This window comes from Pipistrellus kuhlii, unplaced genomic scaffold (assembly GCF_014108245.1).
Source record: "Pipistrellus kuhlii isolate mPipKuh1 unplaced genomic scaffold, mPipKuh1.p scaffold_m20_p_13, whole genome shotgun sequence".
Lineage (NCBI taxonomy): Eukaryota > Metazoa > Chordata > Mammalia > Chiroptera > Vespertilionidae > Pipistrellus > Pipistrellus kuhlii.
This window is the reverse complement of record NW_023425438.1, coordinates 7,608,002-7,628,880: the sequence shown is the minus strand read 5'-3', so window position 1 is coordinate 7,628,880 and position 20,879 is coordinate 7,608,002. Positions and strand designations below refer to the sequence as shown.

The 20,879-nt window shown below is 50.3% G+C and overlaps 1 protein-coding gene across 6 annotated transcripts in view; it reads left to right on the top strand.

The window, feature by feature from the left end:
• Positions 1 to 20,879, top strand: part of CRIM1 (cysteine rich transmembrane BMP regulator 1) — a 158,925-nt gene that overhangs the window by 92,858 nt on the left and 45,188 nt on the right. For 4 of the 6 annotated variants that reach the window (XM_036434768.2, XM_045580527.1, XM_045580529.1 and 1 more), the window contains 3 exons: positions 5,742 to 5,863; positions 14,003 to 14,185; positions 15,004 to 15,201. In XM_036434768.2, the coding sequence (XP_036290661.1) occupies positions 5,742 to 5,863; positions 14,003 to 14,185; positions 15,004 to 15,201 (503 nt within the window). The remainder of the gene's footprint in view (positions 1 to 5,741; positions 5,864 to 14,002; positions 14,186 to 15,003; positions 15,202 to 20,879) is intronic. The other 2 variants (XM_045580528.1, XM_045580530.1) reach the window with 2 other exon arrangements.

The following is a 20,879-nucleotide window of genomic DNA, read 5'->3' as shown; positions in this document are numbered from 1 at the left end:
AGAGGAGAAAGAGTAATGGATGTCTAAGTGTGTAAGTCTACTTTCCCATCTCCTTCCCTTCCCCTCTCCCCACGCCTCTTCCCCCCCCCAAAAGAAAACAAAAAACAAAAAACAAAAACAAAAACAAAGCTTCAGAGAAGGCCTGTCCTGAGCTGGATGTGAAGGCTGAGGGTCTTGCTGCTAGGAGGTGACCAGCATGGGACATGAGGCTGTGGTCCGCTCCGAGGACGGGCTGCAGGCACTAAGCAGGCAGGGATGGGCCAGAATCGGACTGTGGCAGTGATGGGAATGGGGTTGGCAATGAGAGAACCATGGGGTTTTATAGTTAGAGAGAGCTCATGGTGGTCCAACCACCTCGTTTTATGGCTGAGAACACGGAGCATCACAAAGTTTAAGTGGCTTGCTAGTGGTCACTTGTGTTGTGTGTGTGTGTGTATGTGTGATTGTGATGGATAGTAAATTCAGTCGATCTTTTCTTCACTGCGCCTGACTCATAGGAAGAAGCCTTTATGGTACATGATGGAGGTCAAATGCTCCAAATCATCATTCTTGTGAAGATGGCCTCTTCTGGTGGAAAGTGCACAGTAAGCTGTGGTGACCGGGAGCCTGCCTCGGCAGGAGTCAGTTTCTCAGAAAGTTGGCCCCCGATTCCAGCCGAGTCCCCTGGAGAGCTGTTATACAGGCAGATTCTGGAGCCCTGGTCCCCACTTGCAGAAGAGCAGTCTCTGTGTTTAGCCCTCTGCTGTCCGCATTTCAGACCAGCCCCATAGTCTTTCCCTCCACACACTGATGTTGTTCCTATCAGCTCGCAATCTAAAACTGATTAAAAAACAAAACTATAAAACCAATGCATGGCCTAATCTCTGATTTACTAACCATGAAAAGACATTCCAGATTCTTGTTTGAATGCCTGTATCATTCATTGTTTTCCTTTACATGACAAAGAGGTGTCCCCAGCACTAGGGGGATTCACAGGAGAAGATGTAGGACACTGACGTTGTGGGATGAGCAGGTACACTCCACGAGCTCAGTATCTGGGGTACGTCGGAAGGTCAGAGGAGGGAAAGGCCACTCCTTGGTCAGAGATGGCCTTGTAGGACAGAGGGTCTGAGGTTGTGTGGACTTCACCGGGGCGAAGAGGAGGCTGGGATGTTAGGCGTGTGGACGTCTGAGCTGTGGCACAGGGTGATACAGGGCAGGGGTGGGTGCATGGAGTGAGTGGCATGCTGCCATTGTTGTTCAGCTGCAGGGCATAAGGAGGAACCGGTGGAATCTGGAAGCTGAAAGATAAGGAGAGGCCGGACTAGAAGCACCTTGTCTGGGACTCTGCAGACCAGGGAGCAAACGTGAAGCCTACGTGTGCACTGCCTCTTAGGAACCTCCTAAGGAACGGAGTGCCCTCTAGGGGCGGAGATGATTTCTTTCTTTTTTTTTTTTTAATTTATTGATTTTTTTTTTACAGAGAGGAAGAGAGAGGGACAGAGAGTTAGAAACATCGATGAGAGAGAAACATCGATCAACTGCCTCTTGCACAACCCCTACTGGGAATGTGCCCGCAACCAAGGTACATGCCCTTGACCGGAATTGAACCTGGGACCTTTCAGTCCGCAAGAAGACACTCTGTATCCACTGAGCCAAATCGGTCTTTGCCTGAGATGATTTCTGAGTGCTGTTTGGTCATCATCGTTCCTTGGGTGCTCAGATGCCCCGTGAGCTGAATCCATGACCTGTTGGAGGGAGAAGAAGACAGCGTAACCAGTCCACCTGGCTGCAGCTGTGATTACATTATGCAGACATTTATTGATATGCTACCTTGATTGATCATCATCTTAATACTGAGGTTAACGTTAGAGGCTTGATTTTTCTGGCAGATGGTAAAGACAGGTTGCTTCTTGTTTAAAAGCCTTCAACGCATATATTGTATGAGTCTATTTATAGGAACTGCCCAGAATAGGCCAATCCTTAGAGACAGAACACAGAACGGTGGGTGCCGGGGCTGGCGAGGCTGAGTGGAGAGTCCAGGGTTTCTCCTGGAGCGACGGAAATGGTCTGAAATTAGGTAGCCATAATGGTTGCCCAACCCTGTGAGTATAATCCACCGAATTAACACACTTGAAAGGGGTGAGTTTTATGCTATGTGAGTTTCATCTCAATGCTGTTATTTAAATTTTTTATTTTTGTAGTTTTGTTGTTTTTTTAATAATTTGAGTTCTCAGCATTTCTTCTTCAAGGTATCGTGCCTGGCATACTTCTTTTTTTTTAGTTCACAATATAGAAATCTCACTGCTTTGCTTCTTATTTTCTTTCGTGTTTTGTTTTTTTAGTTAATAGTGTCCCCCGTTTACTCATCTCCTGTTCTGTTTCATCATTAAAAGGTATTTCTTTATCGAATCTACATGGTAGATCCAAAGAGAGCTTGTGGGGAGATGATGATGTCATTGCCACAAAGCAGTGGGAGGAGGGCCTTGGAAAAGTCCGGAGTTATTTGAGGCTGGCCTAGACAGACAGATGGGATCTAGACAGACAGTTTGGGGGGGGGGGGGGGATGCAGTGCAGCCAGGGCTGGTTTGGAGAATAGAAGTATGGCTGCAGCGAAAGGAAAGCGAAGAGACATCCTGGGAGAGAGATTGGGGAAATCGGTATGTGCGCCTGAGGGTGTTGAATGCAAGGCTGAGAAGTGGACCAAGCAAGTGAGGGGCAATTGCAGATTTTGGACTACGGAGTACAGGCGCTGAGCCAGCCATAGGATGGATGTAGCTTAGTTTTGGGAAAGGAGAGGTTGGGGTGAGGGGGGACCACATTGGAGCCTAGACGTTGAGGGGGAGGGAGGGTTTCAGACGTGAAGGGTAAGGGGTGACATCAGTTTAATAAGTGTCTCCCTCTGCCTCAAGTTAGTCTGGTCCCTCCCACTAAGCCACATTTCTTCCATCCCCTCGCTTGCTCTTTATTCAGGCATTGGGACAAAAGGTAGGAAGATAGAGGGGAGGGGAGAAGGGTGGTGCAAAAATATAAATAAATAAATAAAAATGAGGAAAGCTGGTGAGTGCAAGGTGTAGTTTGCATGCTTCAGATCTTCCTTTTCATGGCTGGATAGGAAAAAAGTCTAGTCTCTCCGAGTGGAAAACAGAGGACAGCAGGTCTTCTTTCCTTTCCTCTGGACAAGGGAAGCATGCCTACCTCCAGCACCGGTAAACCAGAGGATCTGGGATAATTAAAGCATACATTGGACTCACCTAACTTGTAGACAGAATACATTTCCTTGGCAGATGAGGGTCCCCCATTTGTTACCTGGCAGAGTGAGTGAGGACATAAGGCCACGCATGCCTGCTGCATTCTGCTGAACCCTGTGACCTCGCTGGGCACCTCTTTTTCCGCCTGCAAAGAGCCGGCTGTTCCATCACGTTTCAACCCCAGAGCTGGTTGCTTGATGCTTCCCTGCCATGAGTCCAGACTTCCACCTTTCCTCGAGAATTTTTTTCTGTGTTCAAGTGCTCATGATCTTTCACATCTGCAAGGTCTCCAGTGCAGGGGAAGCTGTGAGAAGTCAAAAGGAGGCAGCAGGTCGGGAGAGCTTGCCAGGGGAGATGCAGAGCAGGGGACTAGGAGGAGCCAGCAGGCAGAAGCAGCCACTCTGGTTTAGAAGCGGAACTTCAGCGCAGTTCACTGGTTTCCCTTCTCTCAGTGGGTTCCAGGGCAGGTTTGTGCGGTGTCAGGTCTTCCGGAACATGCCGGTGACACCGGACAGCCGAGGTGAGTCTCTAGGGAAACGAGAGACACTGGAACGCTGGGGCCTGGATCAGACGTTAAAAGGGCAAAGAGAGGACGCAGAGCCACTCAGTCATGGCTCTCAGGTTGGTGTGATCTCTGACGGCCTCGCAGAGAGCCCGGCACGTCAGGGCGCACACTGTGCGGCAGAAAGGTCTCTGAGGGGCTGCAGGACAACATGTAAAGACACATTTTTCTTGGTTGCTTGCCTGCTCTTTGGAGTTTAAGTTAGAATGATGAGGCAAGAATGTGAGCCCCAGCTGTCCTGGTAGGACTCCTGCGTTGTAATCACATCCAGATACCGGGGTCTGGGTGGGGCCTCCCAGGGATTACAGTTTACGTAATCGTCGGAATGTAAACAGTTGATTGCTACTGAACTGTCGCAGTGCTGTGGCTCTGTGCTTAAGCTGCAGCGGCGGGGCGCCTAAGAATGATAGGAAACGAAAGGATAACCCTACTGGGGACCAGAAGCCCAGTGCAGAGAGACTCGGTCCTGTAGGAAGACAGATTATACCCCGAGAGCTCCCAGCTCCACTCACGGAAAACAGGTTTATTTTAGACCCTAAGCAGAAATACCATTGCAGCAGCAAAACCCTAACTGTCTAACCCCGCTTCTCCCAGGACCCAGGGTAGCTGTCGCCCCCACGGAAGAAGCCTGAGACGCCGGCCTCGGTCCTCCACACCCTCCCGGGGGCCTGGCTGGTCTTCCGTGCGGATGTTAACTGCCGTTTGCTTCCTTCTAGTTCCGCAGTTCACTAGTAATGCAGTTAAACCTCCGGACCGGATAACTGAGGTTCCCGAGGACTCCAGGAGTATTTTAATTTATTAAAGAGTCGAAGAACGATAGATGAGCAGTGTAATCACTTACCTGAGAAAGGGGTAACCAGAGATCACGAATGTGCTCCTAGGCCCTCCCTGCCCGCAGTGTTACCTTCACGGAGGGAAACACCCACACACTTCCTGCTGGGTGCCTCCTCTGAGGTCTTCCTTTCACTGCCATCAGCCATTCTCTCCACCCTCTGACCACACTCGCGCCCCCGGGCTCCCTGCTCCTCCCCACATCACGGTCGCGTCCTGACACCCTGCTGCTGGGCTTTGCTTCTCCTTCCTGCCTCCTGTTTCGTTCTCCCAGACCGGCAGGCGGTGGGCCTTGGTCCTCTCTCCTCTGGTTTTTTACCTCCCGCTGTTCTCCTGTGTGAAGGCCAGTCTCCCAGCAGGCGTTGAAGTTGTGGGTGCGAGCCCCCAGAGCTAGCTCCGAGCCCTGGAGCCCCTCATTCGTGCAGGTAGTGAGGAAGGCACACACAGTGTGGAAGACCCCAGGCTAAGACTGTCCTCTTCCAGATGGCAGCACACAGCCCCCTTAGAGCAGAGCGAGCTGCTCAGCCGCCATGATGGTCTGTTAGACACAATCACAGGTTCATTATTCATTAGTGTGGTGAGGGTGCCAGTAGACACACGGGGGGGGAGGAGGGGGGGAAGAAGAAAAAAAGAAAAAAGACTGGAAAGCCAATAACTGAATAGTTGAAAGGAGAGCCAGAAAAATCTCTGGGAAATATCTACAGGTCAGCAACAGAGCAGCAGCCTGGCACTGGGGACCCGCCTCTGCGGTGACCCCGCCAGCCTCGGGGATTTATGGGGTAACACAGTGCATGCCCGTAGGAATGGCCCTGTGTCCTCGGCCAGATGCTCCGCTCAATACGGTCTCATTGAATAAGTAACGAAGTCATTCATGCATTTACTTGGGGAATATTTCTGTCAAAATGGAAAACGTTAAAGTCTGAGTGTGGGTCACGGAGATGAGCCTCAGTTCCGGAGCATGCAAGTTAGGTTGGATCCCCTCCCGCCTCCCCAGTGACCCCGGATCCGCAGGAGCAGGTCCCCCCCGTGGAGTTCGCGGCCACAGCCCCCGTGTGGTCTCCCCCCTTCTGTGTTGTTGTTTATTCATGGGGTTTTCCTTCCCTTTTCTTTGGTTTCAGATGCGAGTGTCTCTCTGGCTTATGTGGTTTCCCCGTGTGTGAGGCAGGATCCGTTCCCCGCATAGTCTCCCGTGGCGATGGGACTCCTGGAAAGTGCTGTGATGTCTTTGAATGTGTTAATGGTACGTGGGGTCTCTTGTTCTCAGAGCGTGGACATTGGTGCCGGAGGAGGAGGAGGAGGTGGGAGGGTTCCGTCCAGCCGGTTCTGCCCTTTACTGGGCAGGGGGTGTACACAGGGACCCGAGGACAGACACTCCCTCCCAAAGGAGGTTTGGTGATGGTCCCAGCGAGCGGTAAGGGACAGGAGGGGATGAGTCATCGTCCCAACCATCCGAAAGAGGATTGTGGAAATGGAATGGCAAGTTGCGTGGAGCTGTCATACTCTGCAGTGTCAGGAGCACGGCAATTTTAGGATTTAAACAAAAGAAGAAGGAGAAGATCATAGAGCCTGGGATGGTACTGCTCCTGTCACCCTCCCCTCCTCTCACAGCCGCCGGGAGACTGGATGGAACACACGCAGGGGAGCTGCCGCAGTTTGAAACAGAAAAGACATTGTTCCCCCAGGCTCACATCTTTCTGCTCAGAGAGGACATCTCTGGCCAGTGCTTGGTCACTGGCATTGGCCTGCTTTCTTTACTTTCTTTGTGTTTTTTTTTTCTTTTTAATATTTTTATTGATTTTTTTACAGAGAGGAAGAGAGAGGGACAGAGAGTTAGAAACATCGATGAAAGAGAATCATCCATCAGCTGCCTCTTGCACACTCCCTACTGGGGATGTGCCCGCAACCAAGGTACATGCCCTTGACCGGAATCGAACCTGGGACCTTTCAGTCCGCAGGCCGACGCTCTTATCCATTGAGCCAAACCAGCCTCGGCTGGCCTGCTTTCAAAGTTCAAGTCCTGTGGCCCAGAAAAAGGTTTCTCCGGTCACAGGATTCTTCAAATAAGAGTCCACCTCTCCCTTTCACCTTGCGTGAGAGGGCTCGGTGTTTGGGGTCAGGGCGCCCATTGAATTTAGAGGGGAACCTAGCACAAGCACCTCCGTCAGGATTTCCAGAAGCAACACACGGAGTGGAACTCCAGGGAGACGTCAATAATCGTACCACATTGCTTCGTCACTCTCCAGACTCAGCAAGGAGCCTGAAGCTGGACTGGGACACAGGCAACAGAATTGCACAGGCTGACACATACCACACCTGCCCATAAGAACTCAGCTCAGGAGATGGTCCGCCCTCTTCCCAAGCCTCGCCTCCCCCACAAGAAAGGTTGCAGGACAGTTGAGTCCCGTTCCCTTGCGCCCTGTAGGTTTTCAGTCCAGTGGTCACATGCTTTTTGGTTTTGCTTTGAAGAAGTACTTGCAAGGTGGCTTCGTGGCTAAGAGAGAACACAGACAGGAACCAAACAACCTTAGTTTCCACATCTGTGAAATGGGGTGAATGACCATCGACGTGCTCTGTGGCCCTAACCTCACTGCAAAGAGCGGTTTCCTGTGGCTCCTCTTCTCAGTGAAAAAAACAAAAACGAGGAAGGTGCAGCTAAGGGAGAGCAGTTCTCAGGGGCCATTTGGACGCACAGCTGGAACCTAGCTGCCTGTGGAGATTTCCTGACACCGAGGGGTGGGTGTGGGTCAAACCAGCTCTGGAGGAGGGCGGCGGGTGACTGAGTGTAGCAGACCCACATGCAGAAGAGGAGCTGCCACCCAGATGGCCCACGTGCCTTGGGTGTGAAAACACAAGATGACAAAATGGTCACAGAGAATTTGAGAGCTCCCGAGCTTCGAAAACATTCTCCCGGACGAGTAGATGGACAGAACAGCCTCTGTAAACATCACCTCCCTCTGCGGTTTGGTTTGTTTTGGTTTGGTTTCGGCGGAAGGCCGGGAGGGTGGCCAGCCAGACAGTGACAGGTTGTGACGGCTCTTCTCAGACGAGGGCCGGAGGCAGGCCTTGCAGGGTGCTGGGGAGCGAGAGCCCCGTTGTTTAAAAACCAAAGGGACAGATGCTGTGCTTGAGCCGCTTTTGTGTAAACGTAGACGTCATCAAATCATCATCTGGAGCAGGGTTTCCCAAAGTGTGGTACGCGTACCCCCAGGGGTACGGGAAGAGTTTGGTGGGGGTACGCGTTGCACCGGAGTTTGGTGGGGATATGCACTGCACCGTGCTTAGCTGCGCCTAATTCTACGTTCTCATGAGTACGAGGAGTACTCAGCGTTAAGAAAATTATAGAAGGGGTACACATATGTCAAAAGTTTGGGAAACACTGACGTAGGGTATGGTTTTCATGGCTGGGGTGGAACAATCCCAGGCATCCTTCAAAGACCGGTTCTGGGTCGGCTCTGGCCCACAGGGAAGTGTTCATCGCCCTTCACCTGGCTGAGAGAGAGCCTTCCTCTCAGAGGGGCATGTGCTCTCGATTCTGACCCAGGGCACCCTGTTGACCCACCCTGGCCCACCTCTGTCGTCCCTGGGGGCATTAGGATTGGAGATATCAGGGGCCCGATGGGAAATACCATTTGGTGCCTGAGGTGTGACCAGTGGTCCACGGTGCACAACAACCATCTAAATAAAACAGGTCACTTTGGTTTGACTCTTCCGGCGTCAGAAAAACCACGAAAAATGAAGCCATCACAGGAGAACCTTATCCAGTCAGCATGACCTGACCTAGAAAACTCAGACCTGAAGTCTGTTAATAAGAAAATTAGTGCAGAAACATCTACCGAGAAGCCACTGTCTGCATAGCAGCAATGCTCAGTAATGCTTCTGGGCACACACTGTTTTCTTCGGGGGAATGGGAAGCATATGGCATTTCAAGAGGACAGAGTCAACCTCATATGCATGTATTGAGCTGGGCCGGGCCTGTTCCTGGGTCTTATCAAGCTCATGTTGCTTAAGAGTGATCCAGTATTTAGCAGTCCTTTCTAAGTATTGTTCCCTTTCCCCTTATACCAAAGACGATCTGCTTGGCGTACTCTAGCACACCAACTCCCTTCCCCCAAAGGGGAAAAAGGTTTTTACCCATGAGCCCAGTCTTGGTGAGCCCAGTCTTGCTTGACCTGCTGAGACCTTTTCGGAGGTTCCTCATCTGTGAACACGGTTGTCTCTCTTTCGGCTTCTGATGTCCACCCACGTGGCTTCCTGTCTGGCTCAGCCCTGGGAGCCGAGAGCAGAGACGGGGCGCCAGCCGTGTGCGGCTGGGAGACGGGAGAGAAGCAGCAGCGCTGTATCGCTTTGGGTTTGTGCACTGCCGATAGGAAGTTCTGCACGTTAGCCTTCCCTTCGTTAAAATGACATTCCTCCCACCAGCTGCCAATCAGCGCGACTTGGCAGGCAGTCCAGGCTATTGACAGTGGATACCACCAGGCTGGCTCTCCTTCCGGGGTTCTGGAATATCTTAAAGAGGGAAGAGGAGGCCTCGGAGCTGGGACACAACATGTATGTAACTGGGCAGACTCAGAACGCGGAAAGTCGCCGAAAAGACACTGTGTGTGCATCTCTGCAGTGAAGAGCGCAGAGGACGCAGCAAATTGCTGTTGCTTTGCAGTGTTTTCCTTCTCCGCAGCCATTTCAATGGCCCTCTTGTAGCGGCAGTGATGTCTCCACACTGACTGAGGTTCACCGACAGGTGAGGGCGGGACTGGCTGCCGCTCCCCGGAGACCACAGCCGCCTCCTGGGCATGCCCTTCCCTGAAGAGCCTCTCCATCTCTCAGCATCCAACAGCCATTTCATTATGTTGTGGGATTTTTATTTTTTTCATCCTAAGGAATGGACCAATGTGTTTTCTAGGCCGTGTTTTGGGGGACTGTCCATGCCTCCAAAAACCCTACTCACTTGCTTTCTGGGCATTTGCTAGTGAAACCTGACTGTCCCAGGCCCACCCTCCTGCTTACGCTTCTGCACGCCTCACCGTGAAAATAGCTCCACTGTGTCCCTAGCCAGGATCTTCCCCCCAACTTCAAGCCTTACACCTAGGCTGGTGGCTTCACGTGGTAGATGCGGTTGATGAATGCAGCTAAGGAATAACTAGCGATGGGTTGATAAACGTTTTTCTTCCATTTGACTGGATGCTCAGTGTTGTGTGGTGGTGTGGTACTTTGCCCCCACTCCCCACCCTGCTCCACCCCGGAGTCCAGATTTCATTGTAAAAGTACCCCATCTCATATTTTGCAACTTACAGCTTAACTGCCTAGTTCCTTCCTCTCAGCCCAGGTTTTGTGGCTAAATGTATAAAGATAAATCTGAGCCAAGAGACGATTTCTTTTACAATAACGTTAATTTTTCTGAAAAAAAGAAAAGAAATATGACATCCAGCAGGCACTGGGGGAGAGGTGAGATACATTCACAGCCTGTGTCAGCACATACACCACTCAGCTCTGTCTGCCTGGGTGACTTCGGGCGAGTCCCCTAGTCTCTACGTTTCACTGTCCTCATCGCAGAAACTGCTGCTCCTACTTGCGTCTTCCCCGCAGGATTGTTGTTACAAATGAGCAAGTCATTGTCCTTAAGTACCACCCAAATGTAAACACTCTCAAATTAAAACGCAACGAGAGTCTGCTTCAAGCACTCGAGGTGACGTGTGAAGAAACGATGTTGGACAGATGAGCCCCTGGGAGACGGGTGCATCATAATCTGGTTTTTCTCACCTAATTAAGCAGGGTGTGTTAGCTCAGGAGACAATCCTTAGCTTGGGAGGGTTTTGGTGGTTCCAGATTTACTGAAACACATACCATGTCGTTCATTAAGTGAAGTTGTACAAATCCGTGGTGTGCTGTTTTTTTTTTAATGCGTTCGCAGAATTGTGTAATCATCATAATCAATTTTTAAAACGCTTCCATCAGCCCATTTCCCCAACACTTGGGAATTCATTTAAGCAGGCCCTCCCTGTTTCCTCCTAACGCCCCCAGCCCTAGGCAACTAGTAACCCACGTTTCTGTCTCTGTGGATGTGCCTCGAACGGGCATTTCACATCAGTAGTTTATACAGTAGTTCATTTGTGATTGGCTTCTTTCACTGAATGTTTTCAAGGGTCGTTGGTGTTAACAGTATGTGTCAGAACTGCGTTCTTTTCTATGGTCAAGAAATATTTTATTATTTGGATATAGACCACATGGATATGGATATAGATGTAAATTTGTCCATGCATGGAGGCTCTTTCCTTTTTTGGGGGGGAGGTGGGGGGAGGAGAAAGGGCATGGAGGCAGCTCATGTCACTAATGCTGTTTGAACATTTATATACAAGTTTTCATGTTATATATTTTCATTTCTCCGGGGCATATACCTAGGGGTGGAGTTGCTGGGTGATATGGTAACTCTGAGTTTAATATTTTGAGGAACTGCCACGCAGTTGTCCAGAACAACTGCCCCTCTACATGCTCACACGCATGTGGAAGGGTTCCCGTTTTTCCACGTCCTCATCAGAACTTGTCACTGTCTCTGTTTTTTATTACAGCCATGGAGCACAGGCAGGGGTGTCCCACTGTGGCTTGGGTTTGTATCCCCTGATGATGTGACAAAAGCATCTTTTCCCGTGTTTGTTGGCCATTTCTGTATCTTATTTGGGATAGCGTCTATACAGATGTTTGCTCATTTTCCAGTTTGGATTCTCTCTGTATTGATGAGTCATAAAAGCACTTAAGTATATTCTGGATGCGTCTCCTTCGTATGACTCGCATATATTTTCTCCCACTTGTGGGTTACCTTTGTCCTTTCTCGATGGTGTTCTTGAAGCACAAAAGTTGGTGAAATCTAGTTTAACTCTTTTTGTCTTCCGTTGCTTGTGTTTTTTGGCACCATATCTAAGAAACCATTGCCTACTCCAAAGTCACAGAGATTTACTCCTGTTTTCTTCTGAGAGCTCTGTAGTTGTGGCTGCGACGAGAAGATCATAGCTCTAATGGTTCATCTGGAGTTAATTTTTTTATACGATGTGATTCATAGTGGATCATTCTCGTTTTTTCCCATGTGCATATCCGTTGTCCCAGTACTATTTGTTGACAAGATAGTTCTTTTCCTCAACGAATTGTCTTGGCACCCTTGCCAAAAGTCAATAAATGTAGGTAATTAATTCCAATGAACTATAAACCTGTTCTTAAGTCAGTACAGCACTACCTTGATGGCATTGCAGTAGGTGTTGAAATCCAGAAGTCGGAGTCTTTAGCATTGTAGAAGGTCTTCAGATCAGAAAGTCTGTGTCCTCTAACTTTGTTCTTTTCAGTATTGTTTTGGCTATTCTGGGTCCCTTGCATTTTCATATGAATTTTAGGATTGGCTTGAACTTTCTGCAAAAGAACTAGCTAGTGTTCTGATAAGGATCGCATTGACTGTAGATCAGTTTCAGGAATATTATCACCTTAACAATAGTATCTTCCAATTTATGAACATGGGATGTCTCTCCATTTGTTTAAGCCTTCTTTCGTTTCTTTAAACGATGCTTTATAGTTTTCAGAGTACAAGTTTTGCACTTCATTTATTAAATCTGTTACTAAATACTTTATTCCTTTTGATGCTATTGTGAATGGGGTTGTTTACTTAACATCATTACTCGATTGTTCATTGCTAGTGTATAGATGTACAATTTCTTTCAGTTGCAATTTTACCCTGTAATTTCGTGGAAGTTGTAAATTAGTTTTGATAATGTTTTTAGTAGATTCCTTAGAATTATTATTTTTTTAGATATAAGATCATGTCATTTGTAACTAGAGTTGCTTTACTTCTTACTTTCCAATCTAGATACTTTTCATTTCTTTTCTTCCCTAATTACCTTAGTGAGAACTTCCGATACAATGCTGAGAAGTAGGGGTGAGAATAGATATCATTGTCTTATTCCTGATCTTAGGGGAAAAGGCTTCAGTCTTTCACTCAGTGTGACTTCAGCTGTGAGTTTTTCAAAGATGCTGTTTGCCAAGTTGAGGATGGTCCCTTCTATTCCCAAGTTACTAAATGTTCTTTCTTTCTTTTTTTTTTTTTAATATATATTTTATTGATATTTTACAGAAGGGAAGAGAGAGGGGGATAGAGAGTTAGAAACATCGATGAGAATCATTGATCAGCTGCCTCTTGCACACCCCCTACTGGGGATGCGCCCGCAACCAAGGTACATGCCTCAGACTGTAATCGAACACAGAACCTTTCAGTCCGCAGGCTGACGCTCTATCCACTGAGCCAAACCAGTTTCAGCTCAAGTTACTGAAAGTTCTTATCATGAAAGGGCATTATGATTCTGTCCAGTGACTTTTCTGTATCAGTGAATTGATTGAATGAATTTTTTGGTCCTTTATCCTGTTGACAGGCCATACTACATTAATTGCCTTTTGATATTAAACCAGCGTTGCATTCTTGGAATAAATCCCTCTTGGTCATGCTATTTAATCATTTTTATATGTTACTGGATTCAGTCTGCTAGCACTTTTTGAGGATTTTTATATCTATAATCACAAGAAATACTCATCTGTAGTTTTATTTTTCTTGTGATATCTTTGTCTGGTGGGAGTTCTTTTCAGTCACCCCGAATTAGAAGCAAAGAATGAATTTAGGGAGAGAGAAAAAAAATTGAATCTTGTTGTCGTGATGAGAATTCTACCTGCAGGACACACGGTCCCCAGCAGAACACATGGAAAGCCCCCACGGTTTCAGTCGAAGAGCTGCGTTTGCTAAGTGTGTGACTTCCACCAACTACCGAGGATCCCCTCCCTTCTAACCCGGTGGCGCAGCAGGTTTTGTTACTGGGATGAATAAAGTAAAGTACATAGGAAGAGCTTTGTTAATGCCAAGCGCAGTTAAAATGACAAATTCCTTAGCCTCAGAGAGAGAAGAGAACACGGGTAAGAACACGGGAGGGGCAGAAGTACGTCGCCTCCGAAAAGACCTGGGTACATTTTGGAGGCAGAGCGTGGTTTAACAGAACAGGTGTGATCCCTGCAAAGCACAGATGGGTGATAGTGTCGTGGTCATGTGGTTCCCTTTATTTCAAGTGTGTGGGTGTGGGCTGGGGGGTGGGAGTGGGGGTGATGGGTGTAGGTTTCCCTAAGAGGAATTTCTATTTCTGTCCTCGGGGCAAAGAGGATGACCATGTGTTTTGTGTAATTTTAGTACTCTGCATTGCTTTATTGCGGTTACAAAAAATTATACCGAGCTTAGCAAGTCTTCCTGAGTCATAACCCCCGCCCCAGTAGGAGACAGATCTTTCTGGAAGCGTCTCAGAAACACACACGAGCCCTGCCCGGAAGGGACTCTGAGCGGGGCCCTGTCTGTCTGCCCTCCCCGCAGAGACGAAGCCGGCCTGCGTCTTCAACAACGTGGAGTACAGCGACGGGGACATGTTCCGCCTGGACAAGTGCCGCTTCTGCCGGTGCCAGGGCGGCGTGGCCATCTGCTTCACCGCCCAGTGCGGGGCGCTGAGCTGCGAGCGCTACTACGTGCCCGAGGGGGAGTGCTGCCCGGTGTGCGAAGGTGAGGGTGCGCGGGCATCGTGGCTCTGGCGTCGAACCGGCCTCGCTCGTCGTCCCCGCCCCCGAGGAGAGGGTTATCACAGGGTTCCTTCTCTGGACGCTGTGCTCCGTCTTTGAGGGGTTGTCAGTGCCGAGCACACCGTGGGAATACCGCCCCAAAGGAAGTGCAGCCCTGGGGTCACCTGTCTCCATGGGGCAAGTTGTGCCCTGGGGGTAGACGGCAGATCTCCTGTCTCCACGGGGCTTTGGAGATTTCCCGGGAGTGCTCACAGCTCCTCCCCTGCTCATCCCCGCAGTTCCTAGGCAAGTCCTGGGGACCTCTGCTCACCATGCTCTGAACTTCACTCCTGCTCAGCTAGGGCAGGCGCAGCCTCATCACCCACAGAAGGAGAGAGAGGGAGAGAGAAATATCAGTGACGAGGGAGGATCATTGATCGGCTGCCTCCTGCATGTCCCACACTGGGGATCGAGCCCGCAACTCAGGCACGTGCCCTGACCAGAAGTCAAACTGTGACCTCCTGGTTCATAGCTCAATGCTCAACCCCTGAGCCACGCCTGGCCAGGCACCAGGCATTGGTTTTTATGCCGTATGCCCCCTGTCCTGGGTGCAGCCGCAGCAGCAGGATGGATGGACAGGAATTCAGTGTGATAGCTTTTGCTTGTCCCCAAGAGACACCTCCTGCAGCCCTGAGCATCTGTGGGCCACAGCTGGGAAAGAACTGCTGACACAGAGAACCGGGGGGAAACCGCCTGTAGGTACAGGCAGAGGAACGATGCAGAATGGCCTCGATCTCACTGGGAACTCTTGTGTTCGTTTAGATCCGGTGTATCCCTTTAACAACCCCGCCGGCTGCTACGCCAACGGCCAGATCCTGGCGCACGGAGACCGGTGGCGGGAAGACGACTGCACCTTCTGCCAGTGCATCAACGGGGAGCCCCACTGCGTGGCCACGGTGTGTGGGCAGAGCTGCATGAACCCCGTCAAGGTGCCCGGGGAGTGCTGCCCCGTGTGCGAAGGTGAGCCGCGCCGTCCTGACGAGCCCCTGGCCTGGGTCTCATGTGGGATGAGCTTCTGCCAACCTGTCCTTGTTTTGTGTTTTATTTCCTCGGGCACGCGTCTGCTTCCTGCTGCGCCCGGCAGCAGATACATTTATCTTTGGGGAGAAACGTTGCGCACGTTTACCGTGAGAATCATGGGTCTTTATTTTACCGCCGCAGATAGGCTAATCTGAATAATTCACAAGCGTGTGTACATTTTCATCAGCTCCCTTGAAGTCTAATTAACACCCAAAGGTCAGTGCAGGGAAATAAAATGGGAAACCAAGCCCAGGAGTCCAGCATTGCATGTTTGACTCGTCATGCCTTCTGGAGCCCGGGAGCCTGGGGCTAGAAAAGGCACCAGGAGCCACAGGGAGGGTTTCCCCGCCTGCCGCCCTCGCTCTGAGCACCCTCTATTTCCAACTTCACCATAGCGTGGCTCTGCCGTGCCCCTCGGGCTTTTCCTGAGGTCTTGGTTCTTACACTCACTCCCTGTCATCCCGTTGGAAGGAGAGGAGCCTGAGGCATCCCGAACCCCAGTCTCCCCCCATCTCCGACGTCCTGGGAAGGTTCTTTGCACCCCGATTTACGTCGGTCTTCACCCTCTGTCCACCTCGGCTCCTGTAGAAAAGGGCTGGGACATTTACACTGACAGACCCAGGAGAGAGGATTGGTCGTTAAGAAGCACATTTGCATCGTCAAGTGAACGGAAGTGGGTCAGAAATTAATCTGTGTTGAAGAGGGATCCCTCTGGCATTTTTTAAAAGTAGCTATTAAAGAACTGACAGCTCTTTTCAGAAATTCATTCCGTAGAGTAAGTCCTCTGTCAAGAAGTCTTGCTTCTACCTAAATTCTCATACACGCAGACGTCAGAGTCTGCCTGCCTTGCTTCACCAACCTCTGAGGGGTTAGCATTATTGGAGAGCTTAAACATCGCATAAAAATGGAAATTGGAGGACTCCGGTCCTACGGACGTCACCAGTTCCCTCACCGTCCCTGTGCTCGGAGCACAGCTGCCACCCTCCGGGCTCCGTCTCTTCCAGGTGACTGTGGCGATCACCCACTCCCTCACGGGCACGCTCCTCCCAGCCCCTGCAGGCAGCGTGTCCGTCCGGGAAAAGGAGTGGACAGAAATGTGTGTGCCTGGTGGACAGCTGGCTTTACAAGCCCGCCTTGTCAACACAGATAAAAGCGGGACTATCTGTTCTTAGGGACAATCTGTTAGTCAACTTGAAACGTTCAAGTGTCTGCGTGTGCATGATAACGTAAGAAAAGTCCGAAGCAGAAAGACGGCATCCACTCAGCAGCTCCCTCTGTAACTTCACAAGTCGTGAATCAATGGAAAGCAAACTGAGAAAACCTGTTTAAAAAAAAATAAAAAAAAATACAGGGCCCTTTTCAAAGTGGATGGAGGGAAGGCAACTCTTTTGTGCTCATCATCATCATTAGCGTGTTTATCGTGGTGAGCAGAGGAGCGCAGTTGGCAAGTAGAAATCAATACTGTGTGTGAAACTAACTGGTTCTCACCCTGCAGCTTCCAGAGCGAGGAAATGCTAGTGTGACCCCTGGAGTGTGGGGTCTGCAGCGTATGCATAGAGTTGTAATCTACTCGCCCACCGTTTGATAGGAGGAGGACAGCTCTGGTTAGCCATTCAGTCCATAAAACCTAGGAAGAGCCTCCCGTAACCGGCATACGCCACAGACACAGAGATGAGGACGGGAAGACTCCGGTGAGCTTCGCAGAGAACGTGTAGGCCGTTTGCATTTAAACCGGGAGACAAACGCTGCCCACGTTCAGATGGTGTGGGGCGAGAGCTTTGTGCGCCTGATTCCAGGGAACCCTCACCGCAGCACCGTGCCAAAGGCCTGCTCCCAGCCCCTGTTAGAGGGGGAGAAACGAGAGTTCTTCTTGGGGTTAGAGCATGTCCTCCGAGGCCGCTTGCCGTTGTGTGGCTGAGCTGGGGTACACTGAAGTCTCTCGGATTCGGCTACGTGGTTGTCTGTTGACCCTGCTCCCGAATGTCAGCTCCGTTTACTCCACCCCGGCTTCTAGTTCCCTCGCTAACCTCTCTCTCTCTCCTCTCTGGTCTGGGCCCTGTGCTGGGAGAGAGGAGTGAGGCCATGGGAAGGAAACCATTTGTAGGTCCCCAGGTGTCGGGGATGTGCTCGCCCACCTGCCCCCCCGCCACCTGGGGCAGGAGGCCCCCCGGACACATCCTGCCTCTGCTTCTCAGGCCGCGGGTTGTGAGGTCCTTCTGGTCCCTGCTCTCTCTGCCTCTTCCACGCTCTGCGCCAAACCTTCTCAGAGATTCCCCGGGCTAGTTCTCAGGGAACTACTTCATCTTGCGTTTCTTGTTTTTTTTGTGTGTGTGTTTTTTTTTAACGGAGTTAAGTAATGAGCCTTATGTAAGACGACGTTTGCTCTCCGGTAACCCTGTCATTGTAAGATGTCATAGGAAGACAGATTATTTCGGTGTGGGGTGGAAGAACAGCGCACGGCGTAAGGTCATGACACGACTGCGAGGCGTAATTTATTATTAATAATAATAAGGAGGAACTTACAAAATAAAGCCAGGCGGATGAACTATCTTACTTTGTCTGTGGGACCTAAACAAGCCTGTAGAACTAGTGGAAGATATTTTTCTCTCAGCAGCCTCCTTAACTGGGATCTCAAGCCATCTCAGAGTGGCACACAGAGGGGATGGAATAAAAGCAAGGTTAATGTGTAATGAACAGCCACCCAGCATTATTTAGAGAAAAACAGAAACCCTGGTGCTCACGCAGCTTATCCACACAATAAATTCCTCTGCGCACGATTGCATAACGAATTCTGGCCCTCGCCCTGTGAGCTACAATCCCGAGATGCGTAGTCAGAGCCTGAGATTATACGGAAGGACCCCACACCAGGGCTGTGGTTTTAGATTTTTTTTCCTCCCCAAATAAATGACTGTATCCCCAAATACGGTGTGTCAGGACTTGCCGGGAGGGAGGGCCTGGCTGTGGCTGTTGTTATTAAAGGTACATACCTTCCCAGTGACAGCATGATGTGCTCAGGAGAGCCCCGGGGACGTGAACCTGGGGGCCCTCGGAGGCGAGGCTGCTGCTTGACAGCTAACTCATTCACAAGCGCCTCAGTGCTTTTTCAGTTGGCCCTTCAGTCTCTCCTGCTTGTGCCTGACCATGTTATTGTCAACACCCAATTCAGGTATCCAGATAAGCCACCCCCGTCTGTACGTCTGTCACCGATCGTGTCCTTGACTTGCTCTGCTGTCTTTTCTCTACTCCTCCTCCTCCTCTTGTTCGTCAATCACATTATTTTTATTTTCTGGCTCTTGTAGAGAGCGAGGAGGGACATGCATGGAATAGCACGCGAGGTTTGCCGCTGAAGTGTGCGTCCTTAATCTACCTCCCAACTAAAGACAGAAAAGGGAAGGCGGCACAGTTAAATCTCCCTCAGCATCCAGCGCCATTGGCCTTGTCTTACTGGCAGCCCCGACGGACGGCAGCTAACGTTCCTCGCACACTGACTGCGAGCCAGGCCCCGGTGCTGGAAGAGCCCTTTGGGTCCTTACAGCTTCCCTCTCTCTCTCACAGACACTTGGTCCCACATTCCCATCCCAGGAATCAGAGTACAGAGGCCATGGAACTTCCCCGAGGTCAGGCAGCTGGAGAGTGGCAGGCAGTGTCCCACCGCCTGGGAGACAAACAGGACATGGCACCCTCCTGTCCGCCAGCAGAGCGGAAGAGGGAGCTGGGAATTTACCACACTATTTTGAATCCCTAAAGCGGCACCTGGCATGTCACTGGGCGATCACAGTGGACGCCGGAGCAAGCTGGTGAGGACGGAGAGGCAGCCACGGCAGACTCCTCGCCGAGGCGGGCAGCAGGCCTCCCGTGCTCATGGCCTTTTGGGCCTCGAAGAAAGAATAACGGTCGAACACTTACACTTAAGGCGCGCTTTGAGAACAGGACACAGCGTTCCGGGAAGTGTGTGTGTGTGGTGCCGTGGGCCCCTCGGTCCAAGGCCGGGGGGGCCCATTAGCGTCAGGTTGACTGCCCCCCTCCTGAGGGCCCTGAGTTTCCATCCGCTTCCGGGGGCCTCCCGGGATGGTGTGTGGCATGCCGTGTATTCTCTCCCTGGGCAGCCCCTGAAGCGCAGAGTCGCAGAGTGTAAGTGGGCTGTCCCCCAGGCTCACTGTCAGGTTTAATCTCCTGCTTCTCAGTAAAACAGGCCTCGTGAGTGTACAGGTGCCACAGCTTTGTTATGTCAGCTACTTCTGCAGCAGGATTTTTAAAAAAAATGTTTTTGTTGATTTTTTTTTTTTTTTTAGAAAGGAAGGGAGAGGGAGGGAGAGGGAGAGAGAAACATCGATGGGCTGCCTCCTGCACACACCCCCTATGGGGGATCGAGCATGCAACCCGGGCATGTGCCCTGACTGGGAATTAAACCCTCTACTTTTTGGTGCATGGGAATTTGTATTTTAACATCACAGTTAGCTAATTTGCTAATTTTTTTTTACCCCCAGTAAGATCAGGCATAAATGCTGCCTAAGCTGATTCTTAATGTCAGAGGGACCCTAGGGACAGAGTACCATTTTCCGTTAAAAAGTTTGTTTTATACACATAAGGTGTTGGGAGGGAATTTTTGGTTTCAAGATGTGTGTGGCATGCCGATGATGACTCAGTAAGAACAGTGCAGGCGATGTGGACAGGTGTGAGGCCAGTTTGGCTGTGCCACCTGATGAGAGAGAGAGAGAGAGAGAGAGAGAGACGTCATGTCAGGCTTGGTCTGCTCTCCCCTGAAGCTGTGACTGGACCACCCAGGGGGCCACTGTGACCTGCGTGGTTTTCAGGCCTCGTCTGTGCAGGCTCCTGCTGGGGGCAGGTGTGGTTTTATGATCCTGGGGGTTTCAGAGCCAGTACCAGAGAATCCCTTGTCAAGGACGTAGGACAACATAGATCATGTTTTGCAGGGTGACATTTCATGTTATGATTTGGTTGCCAGTAAATCAGCTCCGTACTCGTGGTTGGTGAACAGGTAGTTGTCTTTCTACTATTTCTGTTTCTCTGAACCAAGCAAAATCCACTTCCCATTTCAGACAGGAAATCAAAGGAGTTATTCATAGATTGTCAAAGCTGGGTGATGGGTATATGGGTGTCCGTCATTTTATTCTAAATATACTTCAGTTTTACTTCTTAACTTTTCTATAATGAAAGCTTAAAAGGAGTGTTTTTGCAGAGCTGTTATCTGAAACTGAGCTGAACCGGTCCTTGAAGTGGAGGACTAAGACGCTGCCTTTGTGTGGATTATGGCTAATTATCTGGATTTAGGCTGAAGTGGGATTGAGCCAGACAGTCAGTCGGCTCCCTCTTCCTGCCCCCTCTCTTCTTGGATCCCTTACCTGGGGAGCCCTGGTCCTACTCAGGGAGGTGCTGACGAGAGGGTGTTAGGCCTTTCTTGACAACCCTGAGGATTTAGTAGCCTCTTCAGTGTCAGTTCTGAGCTCTAACAGGCTGGAAGTCTGTGAGCTGTCAAATATTTCCCCCTCCTTCTCCCCCTCCTCCTCCTCCTCTTCCTCCCCCTCTCCCACTCTCCTCCCTCCTCCGTCTTCATTTTATAGGAACCCTATATCCTTTCCTGTAAATGTTGATGATAG